The sequence below is a fragment of the Anser brachyrhynchus genome (assembly GCF_964034855.1).
Source record: "Anser brachyrhynchus genome assembly, chromosome: 1".
Classification (NCBI taxonomy): domain Eukaryota; kingdom Metazoa; phylum Chordata; class Aves; order Anseriformes; family Anatidae; genus Anser; species Anser brachyrhynchus.
In genome coordinates, this window is record NC_137694.1 from 44,156,886 (window position 1) to 44,168,958 (window position 12,073).

At 41.0% G+C, this 12,073-nt stretch overlaps 1 protein-coding gene across 1 annotated transcript in view; it reads left to right on the plus strand.

Annotated features, from left to right (window-relative positions):
• The first annotated feature begins 5,358 nt into the window (after window positions 1-5,358).
• GUCY2C (guanylate cyclase 2C) overlaps window positions 5,359-12,073 on the plus strand; it is a 48,655-nt gene continuing 41,940 nt past the window's right edge. The window contains exons 1-4 of the mRNA XM_080606326.1: window positions 5,359-5,763; window positions 6,683-6,795; window positions 8,200-8,267; window positions 11,084-11,299. Coding sequence (XP_080462452.1) covers window positions 5,553-5,763; window positions 6,683-6,795; window positions 8,200-8,267; window positions 11,084-11,299 — 608 coding nt within the window. The 5' untranslated portion in view covers window positions 5,359-5,552. The remainder of the gene's footprint in view (window positions 5,764-6,682; window positions 6,796-8,199; window positions 8,268-11,083; window positions 11,300-12,073) is intronic.

The window sequence follows — 12,073 nt, forward strand, 5'->3', positions numbered from 1 at the left end:
AGATTTACTAAGACTATTAGTGCCAATTTCCACAGTAATAGTTTGAGTTACTGTTGGTAGCTGATACTTTCGTGTAGTTTTTTGGTTCTTCTGAATTCTCTGAAATTTCCATTCCATATCTTCTATTTTCTCCTGTCCAAGTGGTCAAGTGGAAATAGTGATTTGCAATTAAGCAAAAATGAAATTAGGCTACAAGCCAGTGAAAAGGTCCAAAAAATGAACTTGGCAAAGGTATTGGAGACAGCTGGTGCCTCATCCTGAATACAGTTGCACTTCTACAGCATGAGCTTGCTAGACAAAGGGACTCTGAGATACCCAGGCTGAACCACCACTGCCATTTTTTTTCAGGAGTTTTGCACCTTGTATAAAAGAGAAACCATTGTAATGAGAAAAATCCTTTCACGTGGACCATTAAAATAGGACTGGAAAAATATTCTGTAGAGAGTAATCTTATACAGGTTGAGAAAGCTTGAGGAACAACTCTGTGGGTGTTTTTGTTCTTCTGGTTTCCGTTCCACTCTTTGTGTGTCTGTGAATATTCCAGAAGACTGAGAGGATCACTCAGAGTAGGTTTAGATCAGGAAGTCAGTGCTGATTATCTGTTTCAAATACACCCTATAAAATCTGGTTGTTTATTATCCAATAAAACAAAGGGCATAACAAAGCACCAAAGAATCAGGAACCAAAAATAACTTTTCACTAAATTACGTGATACAGTTATTTGGTGAGATAATTTAAGCTGGTATTTCTAATCTCAAACAGATTATAAAAACACTCACACAGAATTGTCATGATATTTTGTAACTATGCAATGTATGCACAGGTACTATAGTTATTAACAAGGAATGAATTGACAGGGGAACTATAGGCCTGTCAGTTTGACCTCAGTGCCAGGGAAGCTCATGGAGCAGATTATCTTGAGGGTCATCACGCGGCACTTGCAGGGCAAGCAGGCGATCAGGCCCAGTCAGCATGGGTTTATGAAAGGCAGGTCCTGCTTGACGAACCTGATCTCCTTCTATGACAAAGAGACGCGCTTGGTGGATGAGGGAAAGGCTGTGGATGTGGTTTACCTTGACCTCAGTAAAGCTTTTGACACCGTTCCCCACAACATTCTCCTCAAGAAACTGGCTGCTCGGGGCTTGGACTGGCGTACGCTTCGCTGGGTTAGAAACTGGCTGGATAGCCGGGCCCAGAGAGTTGTGGTGAATGGAGTCAAATCTGGTTGGAGGCCGGTCACTAGTGGTGTCCCCCAGGGCTCGGTACTGGGGCCGGCCCTCTTTAATATCTTTATCGATGATCTGGATGAGGGCGTCCAGTGCACCCTCAGTAAGTTTGCAGACGACACCAAGCTAAGTGCGTGTGTCGATCTGCTCGAGGGCAGGAAGGCTCTGCAGGAGGATCTGGATAGGCTGGAGCGATGGGCTGAGGTCAACTGCATGAAGTTCAACAAGGCCAAGTGCCGGGTCCTGCACCTGGGGCGCAACAACCCCAAGCAGAGCTACAGGCTGGGAGATGAGTGGCTGGAAAGCTGCCTGGCCGAGAAGGACCTGGGAGTATTGGTGGATAGTTGGCTGAATATGAGCCAGCAGTGTGCCCAGGTGGCCAAGAAGGCCAACAGCATCCGGGCTTGTATAAGAAGCAGTGTGGCCAGCAGGTCTAGGGAAGTGATTGTGCCCCTGTACTCGGCTCTGGTGAGGCCGCACCTCGAGTACTGTGTTCAGTTTTGGGCCCCTCGCTACAAGAAGGGCATGGACATGCTCGAGCGAGTCCAGAGAAGGGCGACCAAGCTGGTGAGTGGTCTGGAGAACAAGTCTTACGAGGAGCGGCTGAGGGAGCTGGGACTGTTCAGCCTGGAGAAGAGGAGGCTCAGGGGCGACCTTATCGCTCTCTACAGTTACCTTAAAGGAGGCTGTAGAGAGGTGGGGGTTGGTCTGTTCTCCTACGTGCCTGGTGACAGGACGAGGGGGAATGGGCAAAAGTTGCGACAGGGGAGTTTTAGGTTGGATGTTAGGAAGTACTTCTTTACCGAAAGGGTTATTAAGCATTGGAACGGGCTGCCCAGGGAGGTGGTGGAGTCACCATCCCTGGAGGTCTTTAAAAGACGTTTAGATGTAGAGCTTAGCAATATGGTTTAGTGGAGTACTTAGTGTTAGGTCGGAGGTTGGACTCGATGATCTTGAGGTCTCTTCCAACCTAGAAATCTGTGATACTGTGACAGTATTTATTTATTCAGACAAATAAATGCAGGACCTTGCTACCTGAATGTTAAATGTCTGTGCTTCTGAAGACAGAATATGTGATAAACTTCAGGGTTTGTATTCAGTGATTCAAGGGAAGACTTCCGTCACCTGTTAATGCTAGGATTACGAAGATGAGCTACCAACGTACACCTCAGAACTGACTTTTTAGACTGACTTGCACATAGTGAACATATTTAATGCTGGGGTGCTTTTGACCTTTCTGATAAGCTAATAACAATAATTGATGCCCAGATACCACAGAATAATAGAATAATCCATCAGGGAATTCAGATCCAGGTTCTTAGCAGCGTATTCCTCAGAAATTAAACCTGGAATCTTAAGACAGAATAAGTAGTTCTAGAAGATGTGCTTTAAAGAAGTTTTTGAGATAAATTTTCTGGTTTATCCTAGGGGGTGTCAGGAGAGGTTATCTTTTGCAGGATATTCCTGGTTTTTGAATCTCTTGCTCTGCTTCTCCATGTCATCACATTCTTTCATGGGAAGGCAGTCATTTACATTGCCTTTGTTATGCTCCCATTACTTCTAGTTCTGTTGTAAGACAGTATTTCTAATTAAAGCTTTTGCTTTATGCTACAGTCACCTGTAGAAGTCAAAAAGGGCTTTTTTTTTTTTTTTTTCTCATTCCATGCATAATTTGACTTCTGGGTTTCTAAACTATGTCCCTTCATGACTAATCTTTGAAGTACGAGACCTGCTTCATGGTTGAAGCTGGAGACAGAGGAGGCAGTGTCCTTAAGAGATATGGAAGATTTTTTGAAGCATCTGGCTAGTTTGTTTCACTGGTAAGCTCCTGATCTGGTGGACTGGACATTAGGAAATAATTTTCCCTTGGATTAAATTGGCTGGGTTCTTGGGGGGTTTAGCTTCATTCTGCAACCAGTGCACTATGACTGGATGGGCATTGGTGTCTTACCTTTCTTATTTCCTGGGCCTACAGAAGTCTTTGCTTTTGTTTGTGGCAGGCCCATCAAATTTTGGGCTTTACATATAAGACTCATTTGTCTACTTTTTCTTCTCTCCACTCTCATGAGGTTTTATAGTATCAGAAATTCTCATGTTCACAGCACAGTGCCACAGCTTGTCTTTGTCTCTCTTACCCAATGAATCAGATGCTATTGATCAGTCCTCCAAGGAACTTTATCTGAGGTATAAAGCCCTGAGTTACAAGGGAAAGTGTTGTGTTCAACTGGTGCTGAGGATGACTTGCTTCACTCCACCTGCAGCCCTCCCTTGTGCTCCAAGTCACCTGAAGATCAACGGATGCTCCTATCATGGGACTTGACACAGAGAGACTGTACACACACCTGGCAATTAGGGAGTTGAGAAGTTAACAACTCATTTTTAGCTGCTTCTGACTGGGAACTCCCTATGGCACTGTGAAGGTAAGGGACAAGGGAAAGAGTAAAAAGAGATGCTGCTCTAACTGATGCTGTTATAGCTGATTTGAACTCTTGTTTTTTGAAGAACATTTTAAAGCTGCTATGAAAACCAAACAAATAAACAACTAGATAGACAATCAGAAAGACCTTAGCACTATTACATGCTTCCTGTGTGACCAGCAATGTAAAATCATCAGTTCCCCTTGCATTATCCATGTTAGCTAAATGTTTCTCTTAGACAGGCTAAGAAGAGTATAAAAATACAATGATCTTGTTTTACTAAAGTTAATGACAAAACCTCTATTGACTTACACGGGTTAAGTTTCAAGCACTTTGTAAATAACTATACAGCAGGCCGGTGATAAGCAGATGGTCTCAACATGAAAAGCTATATTCCATTCTCTAACGAACCATACTAGTCCAGATCTTTACGTGACCAATAACTTAGAATTACTGCATTACTAATTCTAAATGCTACACCAGAAGTGCTGAGGTGTTCAAGGTCTACTCTTAAATGCTGGTTCATGGTTTCCCTTGTTGTCAGGTATAAGAAATATTCAAGCAATAATTATTTAGTATTAAAAACAAGGTCATGTAGAAAGTCTGTGGAAAGATATTTGAACTGTATTCATCACATTTCAAAAACAGGCTTGGAAAGAAAACATAGAATTGCACCAAAAGCCCTGCTACTTACACCATTGGTGATTATTTTCCTATTTTGTTTTAAAATTATCTCATGAAAGTAATAAAAATAAAGGGATGTATTATCTGACAGCCTCAGATTTCAGTAGAAAAACAGAAGCTGCTGTAGTCGTGCACAAACACCCCAAGTTCAGACTGATCACACTTAGTACTTTTTTTAAATTTGCCTGTTGGTTCCTTTTCTCTTGCACATCTCATTTGTGCCCAAACTTATCTGTAAGGCTTGGTTTTTTCTTTTTTTTTTTTTTTTTTTTTTTGACTCCCCTTCATTCTACCTGCCTTCCCTGAGACTATTCTCAGGAAAAATGCTAATGAAAGCTTAAGAAAAATACCCCAGTGTCCTTTAGTAGGTGCCTTTTAATGATGCCATTTGCAATTTGGATTTTGGTCCCGCCAGTCTGAGATGGGTCTGTGCTGCCTGGGAGCAATGTATCAGGGGCAGACCTGGGACACTCTGGTGTGCGATGCTAAGTGAGTACTAGTGGATAAGCTTTGTGCTGAGTCTATTCTGTAAATAGAAATGAAGGCTTCACTCTTGAGGACTGCAAGGCAGACATTTTTGCCTTGCACAAGAAAAGTACAGTGATGGTAAAAGCTAAAGGAATGAATTGATAGCTTATCACAGAACAAAATATACCCTTGATTTATGAGCCAAGCCAGCAAAGATGTTACGGCAATATAATGAGAGATGTAGAACAATGCAAACATGTAGTAAGCAACCGTTTTCTTCTAGGCTTTAATGTACCTTCTATTTTATTTATTCTATTTCTATTTAAAGAGTCTTTTTTTTTTTATGGTCCATTTTTCCCCTCCCCTTCCTTCTTTCAGCTCATCACTGTGATGAAAATTTAGTGCCCTTATCAGGCAAGGTTTCGAGTAATGCTTCAGTTTTACAGCTTCAGCCTTTCCATGAGCAAACATTCACAGCAACCTTTAGCCTCTCTCCTTCCCTGAGTTCTGCTTTTGTTAGTTTTTCACAAACAGAAGTGCCACCTAGGACACCGGAGGGATGGGCAAGAAGTGAAGGAAGAGAAGGGGACGGGGAAGTGCCTGAGAAGGATAATACAGCCTGTCCTTGAATCTACAGTGTGGAAATCTTTTTCTGTCATAGCCAGAAACAAGGTCGATGTAGAGTATCTGGAAGAAAGAGGGTTGGAAGAGAAAAAGAAGAGAGAGAACACTCACAATGGGTCTAAACTGAGCAATAATGAAGCAACAGATTTGGGGTCTGGCCCTTTGGCCTTTATTTCTCTCATTTCACCTGCTGAAGCAAGTTGGTTCAAATAAGTGTAGCAACAAGAATTATGCGATCAATGTGATGCTCATGGCTGACTCGGACTTCCCATCATCTGCTGAAAATTTGACATCAGCTGTGGAGGAAGCCTTGACAACAGTACAAGAAGAATTGCAGATGACAGGTAAGGCAATGGGTATGGGTAATCTCTTTCCCACTATGATTTCTTCTTAGACTTTTTGCCATAGCTTTCTATGCAAACTGCTTGTCAGACAGGCTCCTTGGTTCTCCATTCATGGTATGTAGATCTTATAGAAGTAATGGCCTCCGTCTGTAAAAAAAGAAACTCTCTACAGATAGGCAGAACTATATTTGCTTTTATGATAGCTGGGCAGACTTTTTCTGCATGCTTTTCAGTAGGAATTGGGAACATGGGAATTGCTGACATGGATCAGACAAGACCAGAGCTCCTTCCAGTGCAATAACTTAGATGCCTTCGCTTCAACACCTAGCACTTATTCATCCTATTTCATAATTGCTTGATTATGACATGAAAACTGAGATCCTTTTCTCTCTTGGCCGGATTAGCCTGTAGACTCAGAGAAGAATTTAATCCCTTGACCCCATACGTTGATCACATTATGTCTAAAATTGTGAAGAGCCTGCCACCCATATATTTTTCCCTCATTTAGAGTCACTGCAGATGATCTTTTATTCGTTTGATACCTTACCTCTCCTTTCAGTATCACCAACCTACTGTCAATCTCCAGAATATCTCGGGACAAAGAGGTTCCAAAGAAATGATTCCCTTTCTGTCCCCTAGCTGCAGACGTTTTGTCCAGTTTTATTGGAAAGTGGTATCTCTAATAATGGCCAACACTAAAAACAGTATGTACTGAAAGTACTAACAACCAGCGGTCAGTGCTGGAGCAAACTCTTTATCTCATCCTAAGTAATGGGAGTCAGGTAGGTGGGCTTTCTGGTAGCTTTTTGGAACAGAAATCATCCTAGCATTAGACTACACAGACTTGTCACAAGAAGGATACCATTTTTAGTGGTTATCTCCAGCTCTTGAGGCTCTTCACTTTTACATTGCATTTCAGGAGAAAATGTTACTGTCAGTGCCACCTTCCACCACTTTAAATCATCGCTGTATGTCTCACAAGGCTGTCGCACCAGCACCTGTGAAGGTGTGGAACTCATCAAGCAAATCTATGTGAGTACCAGGCTTCTCTAGGTTGATTTCCTAAGAAGATAAGACTTTATCTTTTTGCGTTTATGTGTGTCTGCATGTATGCGTAAGTATGTATGCATCTGTGCTTGTATGTCTGTCTTTCCATATTAACTTTTGAACCTGTTGTTCAATTTCAAACAAACTTGACAGGCAAAGTTTTCAAAGAAGATATTCCTGTAGATTTTGTGAAGACAAGCAATCAAATACAGAGAGAGACCCTATTAATGCCTCCCAGCGGCTGTTATTAGACATTTGGTGGCAGTGCCAGATAGAGCAGCCACCTGCTTCAAGCTACTTTTTCCATCCTTAAGTTGTCACCGCCATTGTATCTGCACAGCTCTTTGTGGGGCCACTTAACCAAAGTAATCGATTAAAAACCAACCAAACAAACAACAACAGCAACAACAAAAAAACACAATCCAAACACTCAAACTGCCCAAGTGGAACACTTGGTGCCTATTTCCAACTGGATCAGTTCCCTGATGTGGTTCTCCATCAGGTTACACAAATACTTGTGCCAGCATGAAGGAGAGAGCTGTGTGACAGCTGGAGCACGCAGACAGAGGGACTATTAGCCTGGCATCAATACCAATGAAACACATATGTAACTATGCCCAGAGGGCAAAGATGAACTGTGTGCTTGCTTCTCACTAGAAATCAGAGACATCGGTTGGGAGAAAATGTGTGAATACCCTAGCGGTGGGAAAAGCTTCAGTTAGAACTGGTATTTTACAAGATATTCAAGAAACTGTGTTTCAGTGGATTTTCTCATGTCAAATAACTGTCATCTCTCAGTGAGGCTTTATCAATCCGACATGAATTCTCACATCTAACAATATATAATCACATGCTGTAGTCTTTGCTAAGACAAAGTCCCTCATGACACACAAAGCAACTGGTCAGGCCTCATTAATTTCAGTGGTTATTCAAAGATATATATATATATATATGTATATTTTTTTTTTTTTATACAAGCTTCATATGTACATAAAACTATTTTTTTTTCCTGATTCACAGTATCATGTAATTCCAATCCCTCTGTCCGCTGCAAATGCAAGCACTGCCTTGGCCTCTAATTTCATATACGCATTTGCAACAATTATGACATTTTAATCGTAACTTGCTCTCTCTCTCTCAGTGAAGGTCATACTCTCACAGGCACTACTCTGTCCTCAGTCTTTTCTTGGCTCTCTGTGACTCCTCCTTCCTTCATTCTAGGTTTGTTCTCTTTACCTTCCTATGTCTTCTTTCCTACTCTGTCCTTGCTTTTGCAGGGTAAATTCTGGGAATCCTTCTTAAATCTTAAAGTTCTCTTCAATCTTCCATTCACTTCTCTGCCAGTCCCATACACTGTCCCCACTACTGACCTTTTCTGATCTCTTGCAGGATAATGGCACTCTTGGCTGTGCTGTCATAGGACCTGCTTGCACTTATGCCACCTACCAAATGGTCTCGTAAGTAGCACCCCCTCTCTCCAGTACTGTGATGTGAAAGCTATCAACTGTTGAACAAATTTATTTTGTGCACAAGACAGCAGAGACACTGGGGTTTGGGATATGTGAGACACTGATGCATACAGTCAAGGCAGTAAGACTGTTATGCATAGCCACTGTGTTTGGCAGGGAGAAGAAAATCCCTTCCCAGAGCCCATTGATGCAATCTCTTTTCTAGAAGGTAAACGTTCCTAATTGCTGACAGTTGGTTCATTATTAAAGGGCTCAAAGGATATAACTTGTCAACAACTGCAGCATGAAAGGGAGATGTTAGCTTGAGGCTTGAGACATTACAGCAACAGGAGTCCGTCTGGGTGGGTTTTCAGTTGCAGAGAGGGGCTTGAGTTTCATGTGTCAAGAGAAGGTCCAAAAACCCCAACTATCTTCTGTGAATAGTGTTTATATAGGGAGCAGCCAGTTTCATCCTAACTCTTGTCTAAGAAAACATTCCTGAAGAATTAGTCTCTCTACTAGTGTATTACACATGGATCTGTGTAATTCTGTATAACATAATGTAACATATAACATATAACATAACATAACATAACATAACTTAACAATTATATGTGTATTGTATATTAAATATATATCATATACTATATATATTGTATTACATTATATTATATATTAATATAATGTTATTATATTATAAGTTAATATGTTAATTTTCACATATTAGGAAAATCATGAGCTGAATCTCTGTAGCCTTAGCGTAATTAATTAAAAAAAACAAAACAAAACAAAAAAACATGTCTGACAGAACACTGGCACAGGTTGCCCAGTGGGGTTGTGGAGTCTCCTTCTCTGGAGACATTCAAAACCCACCTGGAGGCGTTCCTGTGTGACCTGACCTAGGTGCTCCTGCTCCAGCAGGGGGATTGGACTAGATGATATTTCAAGGTCCTTTCCAATCCCTAACATTCTGTGATTCTGTGTAACATCAGTCACGATGTACCAATCAATATCATTACCCATGTGAACCACTCTCCCCTCTTTAAACTTTGGTAGCCTTTTGGTTTCGATGAGAAATACTCACAAGATTGGGAATCTTTTACCTCAAGCTTTATCAGCTTTTAACTTTATACTTTTCCTTTGGCGGGATGACCAGAAGTTAGGTCAATATTTCCAGTGAAAACATGCTATTGATTTATAGAAGAATCAAAATAATAAAGTCTTTCTTATGTACAGGACCATGATAAAATATTATGCAACATCCCATTTTATTCATTGTGCCTCCTAACTTTAAGTGTTTTATTTTTTTATTTATTTTAATCTGCTGGATATAGAGCTGCCCAGAATAATGCCAAAGTCTTTTTCCTGGACTCTGGCACAGTTAAACCAGTATACAGTAAAAAGTATGAGTAGTGGAAATTTATGCAAAGTAGTGAAGAGCACTAACAATAAGGCAGCCAGCTTTGCCCACTGTGCAATGCATTTGCAAATCAAAACAAATGCTTTACTTTACAGCACTTTAAGTCAACCAGAAAAATGCCCATTTCATTAGTGAAATCTCCCTGACATTACTTGTTACATCATTTATGTCTGCATTATTGTCTATCATTTCTGTTGCAACAACTATAAGCCCTGTTATTAAGTAAGTGGCCCTTACCTGAAAAATAAAATTTTGTCATAATAATGCCAACAATGATGATGCTTTTCACAGGCAATATTGCCTGTCATAAAAAACACTTCACATAAAGGAATGAGAATATTTTGAGTTTAGTCTGATAAGATTGCAGCATCTAGGAAAATACTTTTATCCAAATGTTTGTCTGTCTGGACAAAAAATACCAGTGTTTTACATATTCGCTGCTAGCAGAGGGCTGCCTTGTTTGGTCTCCTTGACTGCTGCTGCTCTCCAACTCCTAAAATACAGTGAAAAGACTTTTCCTTTGATTTGTAGGAGTAAAGTTCTTTTTATGGCAGCTAAGCCCTCACCCTCCAGCATTACAGCAATAAAGAGATAAAATCCATGCCATATTAAAAATTATATTGGTGGGCAGAAAACTACTTGGCACCAATCACAGATCAGAGAAGAAACAAAATCCCCTTGTTCATCCAAAACTGACTTCACAACATTACCAAGACTTTTGGGCTTCTTTATATGTCCTGAGCATGCAGCTCAGATTTGTAAATACATTTTGTGATCAGTCTATAGGTGTGACTACAGGCACCAAAGATTTGATTGTCACGTGTAGGTTGGCAAAAAAATTACTTGAGAAACTGCTAAAAGGGTACGGCTTCTTGTATCAACAGGGTCACACAATAAGCGGGGAGTTTTCCTTGAAATAACTCCTATGCCCCCTTTTTGTGTTTTGTTTTTCTAGCCTAGCCCTTAGAATACGTCATATAGATGATCTCATAGCTGTTGGGTAGATTGTTGAAAATAAACATATCCCTTACAAACCAGCTCCTGAGACAGACAACACCTCGTCCTTGACATGAGCCTGGCAGCAAAACTGGATAGGTTCTTGAGCTCTTGGAGTCCCATCATAGCCCTTGGGCTGAAATGGTGCATGGTACCCAAAGGGGCTGGATGAGGAACGTCTGTGCTGTGCAGGGAATTAGGGACAGTGGGAGAAGCTGCATGGTTCCATTCAACAGGGCTCTGCAGTGCCAATACCTTGAAATCTGCTTGTGTTCTTTAGGAGCTTTCTGTTTTAGGTTAAGCTAATGCAGGATGCAAGAGGAGAGGGAGTTGGGGATAGAAATCATGTGGCAGATGCCTTGATGCAACAGCAATACATTCAGACCTGTCCTCTTGTCTCTCCCCTCAGAGTTGAAACAATACTGAGCCTGCCTCTGATCTCTGTAGGGAGTTTTGGACTGTCCTGTGACTTCAAAGAAAACCTAACCCGCCTTCTGACCCCAGCCAGGAAAGTGAATGACTTCTTCTATTCTTTTTGGAATGAATTCCAGCTGCCATTCAAAACCAGCACCTGGGAATCTACCTACATTTACAAGCAGAATGACAACTCTGAGGAATGTCTCTGGTAAGATCCAGATCCAACTCTGTCCCAGCTTTTAACTTGATAAATTCCATCTCTGTCCTCAGGCATGGTTCTTACAGGCTGTCCTTGAAGTCCTATGTGCTGAGAGGTGCCTTACTGACATCAGGGAATGAGAGAAGGGAAAGATGAATTACATCGTGGAGCTGACTGCATGTCCGAATGTTGCACTCTATCTACTTTTAAGTATTCTCAAACAGTTTCTCTTCCTATGGACAGTGTAGCCCCAAAGTTATCCTTGCTGCAAAAACATGTTTACTCCATTCTTGATGTAAATATTGTGACATGAGACTCTCCATCGGGGTCTCCATAGATGCCTTTTTAGGTCAGGGGTCTTATAATGTAATGTTTCTCTACATTAGTTGCTTCAATCTGTGAGCACTATTGTTTCTCTGAAACATTTCCAAAGTTCAAACTGTATCTTTCTTTGAACAGCATGACCCCCGGTAACTGCAGAGTTGAAGCTATGCTCTCACCGGTTTTGGAGCAAAGGAGACAGATTTTCCTTTGCGACCTGAAACATCAGCCTGTGATATTTCTTGAGAATGCTGGGTTTTCTTCTTGCCTGATACCAAATGTCATTTTAATCAAGTAGATGTTTTCATATACTGACACTTACCACTGCTCTTCCTTTATGGACTCTTATTTGATTTTCAGTTCATGTGGATTATTATTTTTCCAATTTTAGGACATAAAATTCTGATTATTTTTTTTTATTTTTTAAAAATCTGCTACGTTATACTTTGCTTGCTTCTCCTG